The 21,500-nt window shown below is 39.9% G+C and overlaps 1 protein-coding gene across 1 annotated transcript; it reads right to left on the bottom strand.

The window, feature by feature from the left end:
- Window positions 1-8,321: 8,321 nt before the first annotated feature.
- LOC135557199 (endothelin-1-like) lies at window positions 8,322-20,466 on the bottom strand. The gene is made up of 4 exons (XM_064990402.1): window positions 20,282-20,466; window positions 10,875-11,043; window positions 8,847-8,975; window positions 8,322-8,738 (listed from the first exon to the last, which is right to left on the bottom strand). The coding sequence occupies exons 1-4, from the start codon at window positions 20,340-20,342 to the stop codon at window positions 8,630-8,632; spliced, it is 468 nt and encodes a 155-aa protein (XP_064846474.1). The 5' UTR covers window positions 20,343-20,466; the 3' UTR covers window positions 8,322-8,629.
- Between the last annotated feature and the right edge of the window lie 1,034 nt (window positions 20,467-21,500).

Below are 21,500 nucleotides of genomic sequence, written 5' to 3' on the forward strand. Positions count from 1 at the left end.
ATTCACCCTACTGCTTCCTGTTAGTAAGGGCTATATGAATGGCATTAATTGTCATTGAATGTTCCTGTGGTCGAGGAGACTGCATTCACAGTCAACGCTGTATACTGTACGTAGGCTCAAATGGAAATGACCATGACAATTTAACATGGATCATCTGCGATACTTGGGCAATAAGGATGGAATCCAGCCCTTAATGTGCTTAATGCTCTGTGTTGGTGTTGTAAAATCACAATGAGAAAGGAATAATTTCCAGACAGTAAAATATAATTATCAGCTAAGCTGTCTCAAGAGAGGACATCACCGTAGTTCCTAAGGGTGAGCGATTGTTGTCTGGCTGCAGTACTGTGCAACATGATCATAAGTACTTGACATTCGGGCAGTGGGGTGTATTCATAGATTCCAAGCATGCCAAACATTTACCATGGAAAATATATAAAAAGGTACAAAATAATTTATCTTTTGTCTCTCTGTGTTTCATATATTTCCTTCAATTCGCAAGAAGCTGAATATACAGTTGAAGTCGGAAGTTTACATACACCTTAGCCAAATACATTTAAACTAATTTAAATTCTGGACATTTAATCCTAGTAAAAATTCTCTGTCTTAGGTCAGTTAGGATCACCATTGTATTTTAAGAATGTGAAATATCAGAATAATAGTAGAGAGAATGATTTATTTCAGATTTTATTTATTTCATCACATTCCCAGTGGGTCAGTAGTTTACATACACTCAATTAGTATTTAGTAGCATTGCCTTTAAATTGTTAAACTTGGGTCAACTGTTTTGGGTAGCATTCCACAAGCTTCCCACAATAAGTTGGGTGAATTTTGCACCCTTGCTCGCACACACTTTTTCAGTTCTGCTCACACATTTTCTATAGGATTGAGGTCAAGGCTTTGTGATGGCCATTCCAATACCTTGACTTTGTTGTCCTTAAGCCATTTGCCACAACTTTGGAAGTATGCTTGGGGTCATTGTCCATTTGAAAGACCCATTTGCGACCAAGCTTTAACTTCCTGACTGATGTCTTGAGATTTTGCTTCAATATATCCACATAATTTTCTTCCCACATTATGGTATCTATTTTGTGAAGTGCACCAGTCCCTCCTGCAGCAATGCACCTCCACGACATGATGCTGCCACCCTCGTGCTTCACAGTTGGGATGGTGTTCTTCAGCTTGCAAGCCTCCCCCTTTTTCCTCCAAACATAACGATGGTCATTCTGGCCAAACAGTTCTATTTTGTTTCATCAAACTAGAGGACATTTATCCAAAAAGTACGATATTTGTCCCCATGTGCAGTTACAAACCGTAGTCTATCTTTTTTATGGCGGTTTTGGAGCAGTGGCTTCTTCCTTGCTGAGCGGCCTTTTAGGTTATGTCGATGTAGGACTTGTTTTTACTGTGGATATAAATACTTTTGTACCTATTTCCTCCAGTATCTTCACTAGGTCCTTTGCTGTTGTTGTCATGCCCTGACCTTAGAGATCCTTTTTATGTCTCTATTTGGTTTGGTCAGGGTGTGATTTGGGGTGGGTATTCTATGTTCTATTATTTGTATTTCTATGTTTTGGTCGGGTAGGGTTCTCAATCAGGGACAGCTGTCTATCGTTGTCTCTGATTGAGAACCATACTTAGGTAGCCCTTTCCCACCTGTCTTTGTGGGAGGTTGACTTTGTTTATGGCACATAGCCGTTAGCTTCACGGTTTGTTTTGTAGTGTTTATTGTTTTGTTCGGCATCTTTTCTAAATAAAAGAATATGTACACTCACCACGCTGCACCTTGGTCCACTTCCTTCAACAGCCGTGACAGTTGTTCTGGGATTGATTTGCACTTTTTGCACCAAAGTACACCTCCAATTGACTCAATTGTGATACAGTGAATTATAAGTGAAATAATCTGTCTGTAAACAATTGTTGGAAACATTACTTGTGTCATGTGTAGCAGTGTGATGTTGTTCCCCTAGATTATGCACCAAATTGCACGCAAGGACCAATTCAAATTGGTCAGTTCAAGAGGGGATGTTAATAATTTGATAATAATTCAGTATGTTTTTTTATTTAATTACAGCTGCATGGCTAATGTTATTCTTTGGTGTACAAACACTTTTTCATATCAATATTGTACATACACGTGATTGTAAAAGTTTAGTATATTTTGGTTTGGCCCATCGTGGGTTATCTGTATTTCCATACCTCCTCTTTTGCCAGACCTTGGCTCCAAAATTGTTCAATATAAAACCATGGTAATGTTACACAATGTGCTGTTATGCAACCATAAGTTTGTTACAATGTGGACAATATAAAGATTTATGTTAACAAGTTTCACTGAACTCGCTAACTAGGGTATCTATTGTAACTTGTGAGTACTTGGGACAGTGTTTGAGTGAGTGTCCATGTGCAGGTGCCTGAGAGCTATGACTGCGCCAAGGGCTAAAATATTGTGTGTTGTGTGTTGTCTTCGTGTGCAGGGCAAATAAAAATAATTCAACCAGCAGACCTCCAGTTGTGGCAGTGTCCTAATTAACAGTACACAATGCAGAACAAACCACGCTACACATGCACAAAGTAGATGTCCTAACAGACTTGCCAAAACTATAGTTTGTTAACAAGAAATTTGTGGAGTGGTTGAAAAACAAGTTTTAATGACTCCAACCTAGGTGTATGTAAACTTGCGATTTCAACTGTATCTCCCCTGAAGAAAACATCAGAGCGAACGAAACAGTGCCCCTCTGTCTCAGTATGTGTAGCCCATTTATCTGATTCTGTCTGGTCAAAAGAGTATGACATTGTTGCCGCTGTTAGCATTGAATGCAAGGGAATCCAGCAAGCATTTGTGACCCACTGCCTCGATTCGGTCTCAAGTAGCAAAATTTGAAATAGTGTTTTTTTTACATTGGATAAAAGTAGAGATTCAGAGTTACAAAATGATATATCCTACACTACAGTTGAGGAACAACGGGAAAGTAATTCTGCTTTGAAAACTTAAAAACTTGAAACCACACTTTTGAGAAAATGCACCGTGAATGTTTTGGTACACCTATCGGAGAGCTCTTCTTTGTCTACACCTATTCAGCATTGTTCACTCCCTCTTAAGCATTAGAAACCACCCATCTCCTTAAAGGATTCGCACATGAGGCCATGTGCTAAATAGAGTGAGTAAAGTAGTGTAGTAAACAACCAAAGATTTTGAGACAAAAAGTGGAGAAAGTAGTAGCCTACACTAAGTAAACATACACTTTATCTAGTCCTTGGCCTATACCCTAATCTGACTTTAAAAGTGTCCAGATAAAAATATTTTATAATTATTAGATGATGCTTACCCAGACACTTGTCTAAATTGAAGGGTCATGTGAAAGAAATGCTATAACCACCCCCAGCCACATCTAACTAAGTGGATGGGTCACTATTGTCTAGACATGTACACATGGAATGCAATAGAAGGCTTTTGTCTTTTGTTGAGACATGTACTTAGTTAGCTAGTTAGCTAAACAATTAACCATAATTCCAACCTATAGCTACAGTACAAATAGATTGTCATAGCAAGCCATTATGCATGAAATTCTGGAATATGAATCTGCAGGTAGCTAAAGCTTAACCAACAAGGCTCAAGAAGGTGTAGGTAACAACACATCTGCCCCACTGATCCTCAACACGGGGACCCCTCAGGGGTGCATGCTCAGTCCCTTCCTGTACTCCCTGTTCACTCATGACTGCGTTGGCCAGGCATGAATTGAACACCATCATTAATTTTGCCGATGACACAACAGTGGTATGCCTGACAATGATGAGACAGCCTACTGTATAAGGAGGAGGCCAGAGACCTGTCCGTGTGATGCCAGGATAACAACCTCTCCCTCAACGTGATCAAGACAAAGGAGATGATTGTGGACTACAAGAAAAGAGGACCGAGCATGCCCCCATTCTCATCAACTGGGCTGTAGTGTGGCAGGTTGAGAGCTTCAAGTTCCTTGGTGTCCACATCACCAACAAACTATCATGGTCTAAACACACCATGACAGTCATGAAAAGGGCACGACAAAGCCTATTCCCCCTCAGGAGACTGAAAAGATTTGGCATGGGTCCTCAGATCCTCAAAAAGAATTACAGCTGCACCATCGAGAGCATCCTGACTGGTTGCATCACTGCCTGGTATGGCAATGTGTCTGAACCTTTGTGTGTGTCTTTTCACAGTCCCCGTTGTTCCATAAGGTGTATTTTTACCCGTTTTTAAAATCTGATTCTACTGCTTGTATCCATTACCTGATGTGGAATAGAGTTCCATGTAGTCATGGCTCCATGTAGTACTGCGTGCCTCCCAAAGTCTGTTCTGGACTTGCAGACTGTGAAGAGACCTCTGGTGGCATGTGTGGTGGGGTATGCATGGGTGTCCGAGCTGTGCGCAAGTATTTTAAACAGACAGCTCGGTATGTTCAGTTTGTCATCACCTTTTAGAAAAACAAGTAATGATGAAGTCAATCTCTCTTCCACTTTGAGCCATGAGAGATTGACATGCATGCCATTAATGTTAGCTCTCCATGTACTTTTAAGGGTCAGCCGTCCTGCCCTGTTCTGAGCCAACTGCAATTTTCCCTCTAAGTCCCTCTTTGTGGCACATGACCACACTACGGAACAGTAGTCTAGGTGCGACAAACCTGCCTTGTTGATAGTGTTGTTAAGAAGGCAGAGCAGCGCTTTATTATGTAAATACTTCTCCCCATCTTAGCTACTGTTATATCAATATGTCTTTTTTATCCTTATTTTTTTGTTACCCCTTTTTCTCCCCAATTTCGTGGTATCCAATTGTTTTTAGTAGCTACTATCTTGTCTCATCGCTACAACTCCCATACGGGCTCGGGAGAAACTAATGTTGAAAGTCATGCTTCCTCCGATACACAACCCAACCAAGCCACACTGCTTCTTAACACAGCGTGCATCCAACCCGGAAGCCAGCCTTACCAATTTACTATCCAGGGTTACTCCAAGCAGTTTAGTCACCTCAACTTGCTCAATTTCCATATTATTCATTACGAGATGTAGTGGAGGTTTAGGGTTTATTGAATGATTTGTTCCAAATACAATGCTTTTAGTTTTAGGAAATATTTAGGACTATCTTATTCCTTTCTACCCATTCCGAAACTAACTGCAGCTCTTTGTTAAGTGTTGCAGTCATTTCAGTTGCTGTAGTAGCTGACATGTATAGTGTTGAGTCATCCGCATAGATAGACACTCTGGCTTTACTCAAGGCATAGGAATTGATAGGTTATAGAGCAAACAACGCATAGGTTGTAATACTGCGTTATAATGTATTTTTTTGTATCTAAGGCCTGCATTTAATCTCCTGAGTAGTCCTTTCTCTTCGTCTCTGAAGCACCTCTATGGGATCAGTGTCCCTAAACCGCGGACGGTTGTTGCTAACGTGCGCTAATGTGACTAGATTGAAGTTGTAAGTAACAGCCAACTTTCCGGGACATAGACATGTCTTATACGGGCAGAAAGCTTACATTTTTGTTAATCTAACTGCACTGTCCAATTTACAGTAGCTGTTAAAGTGAAAAAATACCATGGTATTGTTTGAGCAGAGTGCACAACAACAAAATGCTTTTATCACGGCCTCTGGTTTGATACATTCACCTCTGAAGGTAAATAATGGATACAGTAATCTTGCTCTGATTTGTCATCCTGAGGGTCCCAGAGATAAAAGGTAGCTTTGTTTTGCTTGATAAAATCTATTTTTATGTTAAAATGTAGGAACTGGCTTCTACAGTTTGAACCCCTGCTGTCCCAGGACCTGGACCATATCCTTGCTTCAGGTCCTGAGCAACAGGCAGTTAGATTTGGGCATTTCATTTTAGGCAGAAATTGAAAAAAAGGTCCATCCTTAACTCGCATCACCTGCTAAACAACTCCCTGGCACTGCCAGCATAATATGCAAGTGATTTTATAAAGCATTGCATTTTGTTAAGGTAACATTAACTTAAAATCGTTGCATTTTAAATGATTAATACCTTTGCATTTATAACGGTGGAATATCCAAGAAATCTCGTATTGGCAAAGCTTTGGCCAATTTTGGTCTTATAAGAAGCAGATGTGAGTTCTAGTTTCACTTAAGCTCCCTGGGCACACTATATATCTGACCCTGAAGATCCATCTGTAATATATGGCCTGATGGGAACTCTCTACAGGAGACATTTGTTTCCACCTCTCCATTTGTTCGATTTTCTGAAGGTACAGTATGTGTGCATTTCGTGCAATACCTCTATTTTTCCAAGAAATTGTTCAAAAGAAAAGGAATTATCATGGTGCATTCAGAGAAAATTGAGAGGCTTCTGCTTTATATGTTTGTTTATGTTGTGTGTAGAATTTGTCCTACTTGATTATCCTCATGGGACGGTTGGATGTACCGCAGTAATCTATAACAAAACATTGCAAACAACACTGTAAACAATATGAGAGCAAAGTTGAAGAAATTGCAGTAGCATAAAGCCACAAATCATGCATTGAGACACCATGGCCCAATATCCATCAGGAACAGAGTTATCTTCCTGTGAGCTGTGAGCACAGCATTGTGGGAGAAGACTAGACAGGGCTGAGGGTGCAATCATGTTCAATCCAGCGGTCCTACAGGCTTCTTCAGGCTGACAGAGAAATGGTCTGCAGGGAGCACAGAGAGGACAAGGTCCATCTCTGATCCCCAAAGCAATGCTCGACATGACTGTTAGGTGAGCAGAGGAAAGGAGAGGGATGATGATTGGATGACAGCCCCTCTTCTTCTGCTCCATAAATGCTGGACAGGCTAGGGCGTTACTCCATTGTAAGGCATGCATGCTGTACATACCACACACACACACACACACTTCTTAGACTGTGCCTAGAGGGAACATTTCACAGGCAGATCTAAACTCAAGGGGGTGATGGAAGATCACTGTGACAACTAAGGTACTCTACAATACAACTGCAAGGATCTAGGGTATGTTGTCATGTATTAGCTATAAAATCATTTATGAAACAATATACAGTTGAAGTCGGAAGTTTACATACACCTTAGTCAAATACATTTAAACTCAGTTTTTCATAATTCCTGACATTTAATCCTAGTAAAAAAAAATCCTGTTTTTGGGTAAGTTAGGATCACCAATCTATTTTAAGAATGTGAAATGTCAGAATAATAGAAGAGAGAATGATTTATTTCAGCTTTTATTTCTTTCATCACATTCCCAGTGGGTCAGAAGTTTACATACACTCAATTAGTATTTAGTAGCATTGCCTTTAAATTGTTTAACTTGGGGCAAATGTTTCAGGTAGCCTTCCACAAGCTTCCCACAATAAGTTGGGTGAATTTTGGCTCATTCCTACTAACAGAGCTGGTGTAACTGAGTCAGGTTTGTAGGCCTCCTTGCTCCCACAACATGCTGTTGCCGCCCCCACAACATGCTGCTGCCACCCCCATGCTTCACGGTTGGGATGGTGTTCTTCGGCTTGCAAGCATCCCCCCCTTTTCCTCCAAACATAACGATGGTCATTATGGCCAAACAGTTCTATTTGTTTCATCAAACCAGAGGACATTTCTCCAAAAAGTACAATCTTTGTTTCCATGTGCAGTTACAAACCGTAGTTTGGGTTTTTTATGGTGGTTTTGGAGCAGTGGTTTCTTCCTTGCTGAGCGGCCTTTCAGGTTATGTTGATATAGGACTAATTTTATTGTGGATATCGATAATTTTGTACCTGTTTCCTGCAACATCTTCACAAGGTCCGTTTCTGTTGCTCTGGGATTGATTTGCACTTTTCATACCAAAGTACGTTCATCTCTAGGAGAGAGGACGCGTCTCCTTCCTGAGCGGTATGACGGCTGCATAGTCCCATGGTGTTTATACTTACATACTATTTCCAAGCTGTTTATTAAAGGCACAGTCAACTTGGTGTATGTAAACTTCTGACCCACTGGAATTGTGATACAGGGAATTATAAGTGAAATAATCTGTCTGTAAACAACTGTTGGAAAAATTACTAGTGTCATGCACAAAGTAGATGTCCTAACCGACTTGTCAAAACTATAGTTTGTAAAGTGGTTGAAAAATGAGTTTTAATGACACCAACCTAAGTGTATGTAAAATTCTGACTTCAACTGTAAATGTTTTACTTTTGGCTATATTGTACAATAACCCACCTGTCCTAGATCACACAGCTTATTTCCTGTCTGGCTTGGCATATAACTCACTGTGAAGAACAACGAACAGCATTGCTTTGCATATACGGCATGTACATCTTTCACTTTCAAACTTCATGACAGAAAACATGTCCAATGGATGTAGGTGGTCAAAACATGTTAAAATGACAGATATTTTTGACAGAGATACAAGACATTTACATTTACTCTGCAATAATGTAACAATATCTGATTTCAAAATTATGTATGTACTGTATGTTGTAAAGTGGAAATATTTATGTACAGCAATAAAATCATTCAATAATGATTCACAATGACAAAATGAAGGCAGTTACGACATCATTTCATAAATACATTTCAGACACAGGCCACCATTGAACAATGTCCTTTTGCATCGTATTGTAAAAGAGACCAATGAAAGTGGATGACACATGGAACGAGGGTGATGTCCATTCTCTCCTTTCAGGTTTCTTGAATTAGTGTTTGTTGGTTCCTTTCATCCGAGATTCCAGCCTTATATCTCTTCTTAAACTTTGTCGCAAACCTCCTCTTGACCAAATCATTTTCACCTCTATGGAAATTAGGACAACAATGACAATTTAAACTCATTTCATCCCAACACTTGACATGGCATATCAATGATATTAACACACTTGAAATGTGAATCAAGAACACTTACTCTTTGAGTGTATGCAAGGCAGAGCAGAAGCGACGGCACTCCAAGTCATTTCTCTCTGCGCAGAAACACCTTCCCACCTCTCTCCTCAGTCGAACAGGGAAAGAGCCCACTCCATATGGCACTATCTGACTAGAGACAGAGTTAGGGGATTGATGAACACATTTTCTACATGGAAGGATTAACAATCTCTTTGAATTGAATGGATGTGTTTCTTAACCTACAAAGGGAACTCAGTGTTTTGTTTTATTTTATCATAGCACAGCACAGGATGTCTGGAATTTTATCTTGAAGTGCTCATAATGGCTCAATATCCTATCACTATTGGCACTCACAACATGCTTTTACAGAACCAATTAAGCAGATACCATGTACTGTATACAACTGCATGACCCTGAAAAGCTGGGCAAACGCTGGTGTCTAATGAGCCTCGAGGGTATAATGTACTAAACCTGCCTTACAGGACACAGAGAGGACAGCAGTCTGTAATAACACATTTATATCTCCTGAAGCTGCTCTTTCATTGCTCTGGGAATTAACCTTTATCCTGATGCCAACCAGAGCATGTCTGCCTGGCCGCCATTATGGCTCGATGCCCATCTCATGCCTGGAACATGTTAACAAGACCATGCACACCGTAAAATGATTCCAGATGCCATGCATGGCTCAAAGCATCCCCATCAAACAGGGTCACCTCCTCCCTGTGTTCTCCACACACCATCACACACATGCACTCATCCCTCGCACGCTGACGCACACACTCACGCACATGCACCCATCTGTCGGTAGGTCGGTTGGTTGGTAGATCGGTCAGTCAGTCGGTAGGTAGGTTGGTCTGTCAGAGCAGCCTGCTCTTTAAACACCAACACATCTGCATTCCATACTGTGTTTTTGGCAGCTGTTGAAAGGTGACCCTTTCTTTTCTCATCTCTTTCTCCCCGTTGTAGTTTTTTGGACGGTGAATGCCTGTCTCTATGACTGCCAGTAAATGTCCTCAATTTTTTAGGAACTGTGACCTGTCGTAGTTGCTAGAGTTGGCGTTGGAAGTAGACAGCTTGAGTCAACAGAATTTAATAGAAACCACACATGAGTTTCATAAGACCCTATGCTAATTTTGGAAATGAATGGTTATTTGTGAACTTTAATATGAAATGTAATATCAGTTCCTAACTGCCGATATCCACCCCTTTGTTTTAATAATGTTTGATAGGCGGACGTGTGGTATTACCAATGATATGATAATGGCAACAACAAGGGATTACATAATTGCATGCTACTACTGTGATTCCATGTTTAAACATAGCACAGTACCTAAAATGTACAGGCCTTAGTATGTAGTAGCTGTTCCACCAGGGAAGTACAGCATAGTGGCAACCTTATAGAAACCTGGTACTTCCAGAACACATATGAAAGCTCTTTTGAGGAAACGAGGAATTAACAAGAGGACAGAAACCCTAACCACTGCTCCAACTAATTGGATGTGGGATATTTGGGTCAGGAAGTATGTTCAGGTCCATCTTATTGTAGGTTGACTGTAGTAAATGTTGAAGAGTTACACTACTTGTTTCTGAAAAAATGTGAGTAGATATCTTTATTTATGTTACACAAGAAGCTTCAGCAGAGTTGAGAGACAGTCTGAGCTGATGATAAACAGTAGCTGCCTCTTATTTTAAATTAAATCCTTGACACTTTGTGGTTTTGAGATTTACAGAGTACCACAAATCATCCAGCTCCTTACACCCTGATGTGATAATGAAACGCAAAAAAAAAAAGAAAAAACTGTGGCTTCTCATTGCGCTGTCACAACACACCATGGTGCAATACAAAAATCTGATACAGCATGATAATTTATCATTCAAATGTTACGCATTTCCACCTTTTCAATCCACCAAAACTATGTATAGCCGTATCTCTGATTTCACGACACAGAGATGTGCCTTCAGGATCTTTCTAGCTGTGGTATGTTTATTGATGGGGTGAATTCCAGTTTTGCTGTGTGATGTTCCTGTGTGAGTGTCTCGATGGACTCACCCAGGAGTGTTGACCCAGACGATGCCGATGTGGCAGAAGTACACACATTCTTTATCCTTCAGGTTCTCACAGGAACAACGCTTCTCCCGCCGATGGGGCCTGTGGTTAAGCAGCTTCACGGGGCGCTCCTCTGAACCAGTCCCAGGGATGGAGGTGGAGTCTGAGTATGCTGGGAGAATGAGAAAACACATGAATAAAGCGTTATATCAAGATAACACACGCTAATTAACCTTTTACAAGGACATAGGGTACAGAATTGTGAGATTGCGGTCACTCCATTTGTATTCGTTTCTGAAGAACAGTGTGTACTGTAGCTCATCTGGCACTGCTAATGCTGTTATAATCGTGACACATCAATCTTATTATGTGCTTCTCATAAGGGCCAATAGTCTATAAAACAATTCACTTATTGAGTGTCCTCCAGCCCTCTCACCGTCTATAGGCCATCTTACAGCCACTGGGCTACACCTGGCAACAGACAGCGTTTTATCCAGCCCTCAGAAAGACACTGATCATCACTGGTTATACTTTTGATGTCAGTCAGACACACAGTTGAAGTCGGAGGTTTACATACACCTTAGCCAAATACATTTAAACTCTGTTGTTCATAATTCCTGAAATTTAACCCTAATTAAAAATTCCCTGTTTTAGGTCAGTTAGGATCACCACTTTATTTTAAGAAAGTGAAATGTCAGAATAATAGTAGAGAGAATTATTTATTTCAGTTTTTATTTCTTTCATCACATTCCCAGTGGGTCAGAGGTTTACATACACTCAATTAGTATTTGGTAGCATTGCCTTAAAATTGTTTAACTTCTGACCCACTGGCCAAATTGTTTAATGGTTCAGGTAGCCTTCCACACGCTTCCCACAATAAGTTGGTTGAATTTTGGCCCACTCCTCCTGACAGAGCTGGTGTAACTGAGTCAGGTTTGTAGGCCTCCTTGCTTGCACACACATTTTTCAGTTCTGCCCACAAATGTTCTATAGGATTGAGGTCAGGGCTTTGTGATGGCCACTCCAATACCTTCACTTTGCTGTCATTAAGCCATTTTGCCACAACTTTGGAAGTATGCTTGTCAATTTGGAAGTGTTTATACTAGCATACTATTGTTTGTACAGATGAATGTGGTACCTTCAGGTGTTTGGAAATTGCTCCCAAGGATGACCCAGACTTATGGAGGTCTACAATGTTTTTTCTGAGGTCTTGGCTGATTTCTTTTGATTTTCCCATGATGTCAAGCAAAGAGGCACTGAGTTTGAAGGAAGGCATTGAAATACATCCACAGGTACACCTCCAATTGACTGAAATGATGTCAATTAGCCAATCAGAAGCTTCTAAAGCCATGGTTTAATTTTCTGACATTTTCAAGCAGTTTAAAGGCACAGTCAACTTAGTGTATGTAAACTTCTGACCCACTGGAATTGTGATACAGTGAATTATACGTGAAAAAATCTGTCTGTAAACCATTGTTGGAAAAATTACTTGTGTTATGCACAAAGTAGATGTCCTAACCGACTTGCCAAAACTATAGTTTGTTAATAAGAAATTTGTGGAGTGGTTGAAAAATGAGTTTTGATGACTCCAATCTAAGTGTATGTAAACTTCCCACTTCAACTGTATTATTACAGTCTGATAGCCCAGATGAAGTCTAGATTAGGTTGCCACTGTATGTCCAGTATAGACAGGGATTTGTTTTCTGATAGTGACACATAGATGCGTTCTTATGTTTCCCCCATCTAACCCTAATATATTTCTTAAAATTTACAAAATAAAATATAAAGTGTATCAAACTGTTAAACCCTGTAAAGGTCAATAGTTTAATAAAATGTGCTTTAAAGCTCATGTAGTGGAGAATCCCAAATGCCATGTGGATTTGGATTTTAAAGCACTCCAATGAATCAGTGGTCAACCACATTGTACCCTGCATGTTCCTTGCAAGTTCATGCAGTGCATTCAGGCGTCTGTTGGGGAAAGCCACGAGTGCAGCTTCTGATAATTCGGCTGGGGTTTGACTTTTTATCACTTGAAGGAAACCAGATTTCCCTTGTACATCCAAGCGGTCCTCTTCAGCTCTTTATCATCAAGTCTCAGGGAAAATGCCCCAACAGAAAGTCTGATCATACAGGTGTCCAGTGATTTATGTAGCTTTGACTGATGCATATAGCTAAAGGTAAATCATCTTTTGATCAGGGAGCTGTTTTAATGGTGGATTTTTTTGCTTTAGACTTTTAGCAAGGAAATTGAAGGTTGGGGTCTTACAGACTCTGCGCCAAACAGACGCCTGAACCATGGATTATTCTGTATTGGCATTTTCTATAGAAATGTTACACTACGAACCTTGCGTGCCTCCTGAGATGACATTTTATTTAGTGACCTATTTGGAGAAGTTCATTGCTTTAGCGGTTCAGGAGTTGATTGCCAAAGTCATCCATGAGATTACTATTTAATCCATACCAACCCATTAAGTGAGAAACGGTCTCCGGCAGAATGTTGAGGCAACACTGTCAGAGCCCCTGGCCCTGTTTTTACAAGATTAGTTCTGGATCTAACGTTATGAACTACCACAGATTATATCCCCGGTAATCCTGTATATATATACAGTGCCTTCAGAAAATATCCCCCCCATGAATGAGCAGTTAGATACCTTCTGTAAAGGTGCTACCTTTATCAGCATCATAAAAGCTGATTGTATTTCAACCACATAAAATATGCATCCAAGAAGAACTGAAATCTGATCAGAAACATGTTGGGTCGTTTTCACAGCTTTCCATGCTGAACAAAAATATAAACGCAACATGCAAAAAGTTCAATGATTTTGTTGAGTTACAGTACATAGAAGGAAATCTGTCAAATGAAATAAATTCATTAGCCTCTAATCTATGGATTTCACATGACTTGGCAGGGGCCCGGCCTTGGATGGGCCTGGGACGGCATAGGCCCACCCACTTGGGAGCCAGGTCCACCCATTGTGGAGCCAGGCCCAACCAATCCAAATGAGTTTTTCCCGACAAAAGTAATTATTACAGACAAAAATACTCCTCAGCGCCCCACTCCCCCTTCTCAGATGATCCCACAGGTGAAGAAGCCGAATGTGGAGGTCCTGTGCTGGTGTGGTTACACGTGGTCTGCAGTTGTGAGGCCGGTTTGATGTACTACCAAATTCTCTAAAACAACTTTAGAGGCAGCTTATGGTACAGAAATGAACATTCTGGCAACAGCTCTGTTGGACATTCCTGCAGTCAGAATGCTAATTGCACGCTCCCTCAAAACTTGAGACGTGTGGCATTGTGTTGTGTAACAAAACCGCACATTTTAGAGTGTCCTTTTATTGTCCCCAGCACAATATGCACCTATTTAATCAACTTCTTGATATGTCACATCTTCCGGTGGATGGATTATTTTGGCAAAGGAGAAATGCTCACCAACAGGGATGTAAACAAACTTGTGTTCAATTTTTTTGAGAAAAAGGCTTTTTGTGTGTATGGACAATTTCTGGGATCTTTTATTTCAGCTCACGAAAAATGGGACCAACACATTACATTTTTAGTTAGTATATTTCCTTCCAACCATTAAATATGATGTCATTTGGATTTTTTAAAACAAAATCTTCCCAGTTTTTCGGTTTGTTGTTGCATTTTCTCCCCAGTCCCTAAACATCTTTGCTCCGCGAATGAAGCAGAGATGACAGAGAAAACTTTACTGATGTCAGCTAGATTGAAGCATTAATTCTATCGACTTATGACATAATTGGTGAGCAAGGGTTTATTTAGTCTTCTAGGGCAACATAATGACGGAAGAGAAACTGCATCTATTTATAGACAAGTTGACAAACAAACAGCCTACCAAACTGTCTTAAATTCTAAACAGAAACGTATCTTATTGATATATCCTGAACCCCCTGTCAAAACATAATTCCACTGACCTGCGCACCACTAGTATTTAACATGAGTCTTTAATAACTACTATCATTAGTCTCTGTACCCCACACGTACAATTATCTGCAAGGTCCCAGTGATTTTCAAACACAGATTAAACCACAAAGACCAGGGAGGTTTTCCAATGCCTCGCAAAGAAGGGCACCTATTGGTAGAAGGGTAAAAAAATAAACCATAGCAGACAGTGAATATCCATTTAAGCATGGTGAAGTTATTCATTACACTTTGGATGGTGTATCAATACACCCAGTCACTACAAAGATACAGGTGTCCTTCCTAACTCAGTTGCTGGAGAGGAAGGAAACCACCCAGGGATTTCGCAATAAGGCCAATAGTGACTTTAAAACAGTTACAGAGTTTAATGGCTGTGATAGGAGAAAACTGAGGATGGATCAACAACATTGTAGTTACTCCACAATACTAACCTAGCTGACAGAGTTGTTCTGAATATAAAGTGTTGTTTTTGTGAAAATCCAATATAAACACATTACTGAGTATTATTCTCCATATTTTCAAGCATAGTGGTGGCCGCATCATGTTATGGGTATTCTTGTAATCATTAAGGACTGGGGAATTTTCCAAGATGAAAAATTAACAGAATGGAGCAAAGCACAGGCAAAATCCGAGAGGAAAACCTGCTTCAGTCTGCTTTTCACCAGACATTGGGAGATGAATTCCCCTTTCAGCAGGACAATAACCTAAGGCCAAGGCCAAATCTAGGCCACACAAGGCCAAATCTACAATGGCGTTGCTTACCAAGAAGACAGTAAATGTTCGTGAGTGTCCGAGTTGCAGTTTTGACTTAAATCTACTTGAACATCTATGACAAGATCTGGAAATGGTTCTCTAGCAATGATCAAAAACCAATTTGACAGAGCTTGAAGAATTTTGAAAAGAACAATGAGCAAATGTTGCACAATCCAGGTGTGGAAAACTCTTAGAGACATAAACAGAAAGACTGACTTCTGTAATCACTGCCAAAGATGCTTCTACAAAATACTTACGTAAATTAGATACAGTTGAAGTCGGAAGTCATTAAAACTTGGTTTTCAACCACTCCACAAATTTCTTGTTAACAAACTATAGTTTTAGGACATTTATCGGTTAGGACATTTATTTTGTGCATGACAAGTAATTTTCCCCAATTTTTTTACAGCAAATTATTTCACTTATAATTCACTGTATCACAATTCCAGTTGGTCAGAGGTTTACATACACTAAGTTGACTGTGCCTTTAAACAGCTTGGAAAATTCCAGAACATGATGTCATGGGTTTAGAAGCTTCTGATAGGCTAATTGACATCATTTCAGTCAATTGGATGTGTATCTGTTGATGTATTTCAAGGCCTACCTTCAAACTCGGTGCCTCTTTGCTTGACATCATGGGAAAATCAAAAGATATCAGCCAAGACCTCAGAAAAAACATTGTAGACCTCCACAAGTCTGGTTCATCCTGGGGAGCAATTTCCAAATGCCTGAAGGTACCACGTTCATCTTTACAAACAATAGTATGCAAGTATAAACACCATGGGACTACGCAGCCGTCATACCGCTCAGGAAAAATATGCGTTCTGTCTCCTAGAGATGAACGCACTTTGGTGTAAAAAGTGCAAATCAATCCCAGAACAACAGCAAGTTTGCAACTGCACATGGGGACAAAGATCATACTTTTTGGAGAAATGTCCTCTGGTCTGATGAAACAAAAATACAACTGTTTGGCCATAATGACCATTATATTGAAGCAACATCTCAAGACATCAGTCAGGAAGTTAAAGCTTGGTTGCAAATGGGTCTTCCAAATTGACAATGACGCCAAGCATACTTCCAAAGTTGTGGCAAAATGGCTTAAGGACAGCAAAGTCAAGGTATTGGAGTGGCCATCACAAAGCCCTGACCTCAATCCCATAGAAAGTTTGTGGGCAGAACTGAAAAATGTGTGTGCTAGCAAGGAGGCCTACAAACCTGACCCAGTTACACCAGCTCTGTCTGGAGGAATGGGCCAAAATTCAACCAACTTATTGTGGGAAGCTTGTGAAAGGCTACCTGAAACGTTTGACCCAAGTTTAAACAATTTAAAGGCAATGCTACCAAATGTTAATTGAGTGTATGTAAACTTCTGACCCACTGGGAATGTGATGAAAGAAATTAAAGCTGAAATAAATCATTCTCTCTCCTATTATTCAGACATTTCACATTCTTAAAATAAAGTGGTGATCCTAAGACATCGAATTTTTATGAGGATTAAATGTCAGGAATTGTGAAAAACTTTTTAAATGTATTTGGCTAAGGTGTATGTAAACTTCTGACTTCAACTGTATATCTGTGTTTCATTTTCAATAAATGTGCAAGCATATCTAAAAACAAGTTTTCTTTTTGTCATTATGGGGTATTGTGTGTAGAAGACAACAACATGTGGAATAATTCAAGGGGTATGAATACTTTCTGAATGCACTGTATATGGTACAATACAATATAATATATGTGTGGCATGTTACCACAAGCAACAGTTTTGCTGTGTATAATAGCTTGTATGGATTCCAGACATTGCTGAACTAACCAATGTTGAACTCTTATTATCATATATCAGAAACAATAAACCATAGTGTACTTCAACAACACCCATAACACAGGACATAGATACTTCTTAAAAACTATCTAATAAAATCCATAATAATAATCCACAATAATAATCCATGTTTAATTTGTATTTTTCATTTTATTTGCCTTAATAAAGTCTTGACCTTGATAAATAGTCTACAAGGTTTCCTTCTCCATACAATTAGGATTGACGTTAATGGAACATGTTTTTCCTGGTTCAGATCACTGGGGTGCGGTTAAATCTCAGCCCAACACCAGAGCTGAATCCCTGTTTCCTCCAGCTAAAGCCCTCTAAACCAGTGAAGTGTTGCCTGGGGGTCTCCATTATAAAACTGTATGCTCTATGGTTCTGAAGGGAATTTGCAGCAGCAACACATGACGTAGAAATATTCAGACCCAAAGAGCAGTAAATATATTTGTAATATTATGCTGGTTGACTAGTCCAAATTCCTCGAAAGCACAATGTAAAAACAGCCCCAGTGTGAACACTTGTTGCATTATATCTTCTGATTTAGAGATATCGAGGTAGAGTACTTATCTCTACATAGCTAACCCTTACTTTTGTTTGTGTTCTGACCTAAATGTATACCTTTTGTCCTTATTTGATCGAGGAGTACATAGCTAGATATTTTGAACTTTTCCCTCAGATTAAAAAAATAAATAAATAAAAAAGGCTATCTATCAACCCCTTATAATAAGCATCAGATGTCTGGCTGCCACAACTACGTGGTTTAGGATTCTTCATGGATAACCAATATGCAGTTTATCAAAAACACACTCATTTAGAATGTCCTGCAGACCAATAACGAGTCACAATAACATTTTGTTTGGTTGATACATGTAATCATATTGAAGATGTGTTAGATTAAACAACAACAAAAATCAATTTCATGTAATGAGAAATGTAGAAGCTGTAATTGATAGCTTATCTGTAAGCCATTTTATTCAATTCAGCCCACCACCAGAGCTGAATCCCTTTTCCTGCAGCTAAAGCCCTCTACACTGAGGTGGGGTGTTGCCTGGGGATCTCTGTTATAGAACTGACTTATGGTCTGTGGTTTCTAAGGGAATGTGCAGCACACATGGCCAGCAACACATACCGTAGAAATATTCAGACCAAAATAACAGTATATTTTTTTATATTGGGCTGAATGAGTTTCTGAAAAGTACTGCATGATGTAATGCAACAGCCCCATTGTGAACACCTGTTGCATTGTATCTTTCCATATTACAAATCTCGAAGATATCTATAGAAATAGTACACATCTATAGAGAGTACGTATCTCTAGATAGTTACATCTTACCTTCATTTGTGTCCGGACCTAAACATATCAGTTTTGTCCTTCTTCGATCAAGGAGAACGTAGCTAGGTGCATCGAACTTTTCCCTCAGATTCATAAGCATCAGATGTCTGGCTACCACAACGGCAGAGTGGTTTAGGATTCTTCATGTATCAAAAACACACTCATTTAAAATTTGGTTGATGAACATAGTCCTATTGAGGATATGTTATATTAAAGTAAAATGTTATGTAATGAGAAATGTGGAAGTTGTGATTGACAGTTTATCTGTGAGACATTTTATTAATTTACTTGACCTTATCTTACCAGGTAAATTGGGCAAATGCTATAGTGAAATTGAAGGAGTTGTCAACTGGAATGTGGAGGTGTTAAGGTGTCCTTGAAGTTTAAGTGCAAGGTTGGAAAACCAATCAGAACACTATGGTTTACATTAGCTGGCATCTAACTCTTATGGTCCAGAACATGGGCCTCAAGAATAGATAAGGCCTTCGGGTGGTCAGAATCTCCACATTTCTCCCTTGTATATGTACATATATGATACAATTCTAAAGTGGGATGCTGCTTCGCTTATAATGTAGTTTTAAGTATATGTACATTTCATCCATTGGAGTTTTTTCCTATTTTTACACTTTAGTCTTTAAGCAGATGCTCTGATCCAGAGGGACGTACAGTAGTTGTATTTTTTTATTTTACCTTTATTTAACTAGGCAAGTCAGTTAAGAACAAATTCTTATTTTCAATGACGGCCTAGGACCAGTTGGTTAACTGCCTTGTTCAGGGGCAGAACGACAAATTTGTACCTAGTCAGCTCGGGGATTCGGATTTGCAACCTTTCGGTTACTAGTCCAACACTTTAACCACTAGGCTACCCTGCCGCCCCAAGTGAGTGCATACATGTTCACACCGGGCCACCATGTGAATTGAAATCACAACCATGCCATTGCAAGCACTATGCTCTACCAACTGAACCACGCAGTACCATGTTTTGATACTCGTAATACATAACATTCTCCTCATTCGACAACAGCACACTAATTAGATCAGCTCACAACATTGCATCAGCAGCAAAGATTACGTCAGAGGTCATTTTTATGCAAACAATTTCTTTCTAATCTCATACAGAATAGTGTGACTCTTGAGCAGGGGATGCAGACATTTCCTTCATAACAACCGTAGTAAAAATAATATAAAATAGGCTTTTTTTGTGCCCATGTAGATTCAATAAATCAACTTAACACACTGCTCCTTTGAATAACATATCAAAACAGACAGGGATAAAAGCACACAGTCAAAGCTGACAGTGGACCCTGGCATCTGCTCAAAGGCATGACCAACATGAGCGCTCGCAATCACCTACTACACGTTATCTCTATTAAGCCACAGCTCAGGTGCAACAAGTATACCCCGCAGGATAGTAAAGCACACTTTATGCCAGTTAAAACAAAACGCACAAGCTTCTCATACGGTCTCAATAATCATTGTAAATAACAATTTGTTCTTATAAAACTGACTTGCCTAGTTAAATAAAACATAACTAAAATTAAAAAAAAGTAGGAGAAAGGTCTTTACCTTCATGCTCCAGTATCAAAACCAAAGTAGTGGTCAGGAAGTAAAAAGTGGTGAGATCCATTATTCTGTTCCAATGTTCCAAACAGCTGTGAGTACAAACAGATCCAAATTCCAAAATAGGAGTGACAATATTTCCAGGAGCAGGGACCAGTGAAGCATGGAGAGGTTCTACAGTCAGTCCCAGGCACTGGTCTGGAGCAGCAGCACCTCAGACACCAGCACACCCTCCCTTCCTCCTCACCAGATTCAGTCTCTGTCACCACTTCTGCCTCTCCTCTCCCCCACAGTCCCACACATGGACAACAGCCCTACACTTGTGTGTGTGTGTGTGTGTGTGTGTGTGTGTGTGTGTGTGTGTGTGTGTGTGTGTGTGTGTGTGTGTGTGTGTGTGTGTGCGCAGCGATACACTACACTAAGTGTACATCTCTGCTATGTGCTGCAGGCCTGCCTGTTACTGATAACATACAGCAGGAAAAAGCTGCCTTGAGAGAGGATTGTTTCTGACCAAATATCGAAAGGTGTGCTGAAGGTGTTGTCACAGGGCCAAGCCGGTTGGGATTAGAATAGAGCACTGTGGTGAATCCAGCACCAGAGCACAAGGAAAGCAGATGTTTTAGTGGGAAGGGAACTGGGGAATAATTGGTTGTCAGATTCCCAGCAGGCAGTGGATTTTGAGGATATGTTTGGCATAGGGAGGTCTAAAGAACAAGTCCATGGAGCTAGAAAAAAAAGTGTTTTGGAGGAAATCCTCAACTTCATACGGGGAAGCTGTCTAGCACTGTGTCTTTTAGCCAAACCAGGGGAAACCCATTGTGGCAAACCAACATTTTAATTAAAAGAATAAAGAGTCCATTGAAGCATCTCAATTAACGCATCTGTGTGCCAGACATTTTGTTAATTGCTCTAAGCCAGGGTCTTGTATTGGTCTTGTATTGGGTAAAGTTTTGCTGCCTTCAAAATAGTTTACAGTACTCACGTATTCCTCTCTTTAACCCGTGCTTTTTGGTTGTTAGAGGGTTTATTTATTTTCTATACCATTTGCACATCACATTTGGATCCGATCAAAGCCCAGACGCACTAACATCATCGTTGTGGTCTGTGTTGTTGGAGGTTGTGTGTGATATCTAGAAAGTGTGAAGGTGAGTGAGTAACCTAATGCTTTAATGCCTGAACGTTTCCCTGTGCACTCTTCATTGGGGCCTGTAACATGATCACAGTA

Source organism: Oncorhynchus masou, chromosome 16 (assembly GCF_036934945.1).
Source record: "Oncorhynchus masou masou isolate Uvic2021 chromosome 16, UVic_Omas_1.1, whole genome shotgun sequence".
Taxonomy (NCBI): Eukaryota; Metazoa; Chordata; class Actinopteri; order Salmoniformes; family Salmonidae; genus Oncorhynchus; species Oncorhynchus masou.

What these genes read in the sequence shown, in the direction of transcription:
- LOC135557199 (XM_064990402.1), bottom strand. Translation starts at nt 20,342, where the DNA reads ATGGATCTCACCACTTTTTACTTCCTGACCACTACTTTGGTTTTGATA. An exon ending in TTTGATACTGGAGCATGAAG is followed by an intron (nt 11,044 to 20,281) that starts GTAAAGACCTTT and finishes TCATTCTCCCAG; the next exon opens with CATACTCAGACTCCACCTCC. An exon ending in GTCTGGGTCAACACTCCTGG is followed by an intron (nt 8,976 to 10,874) that starts GTGAGTCCATCG and finishes CTCTGTCTCTAG; the next exon opens with TCAGATAGTGCCATATGGAG.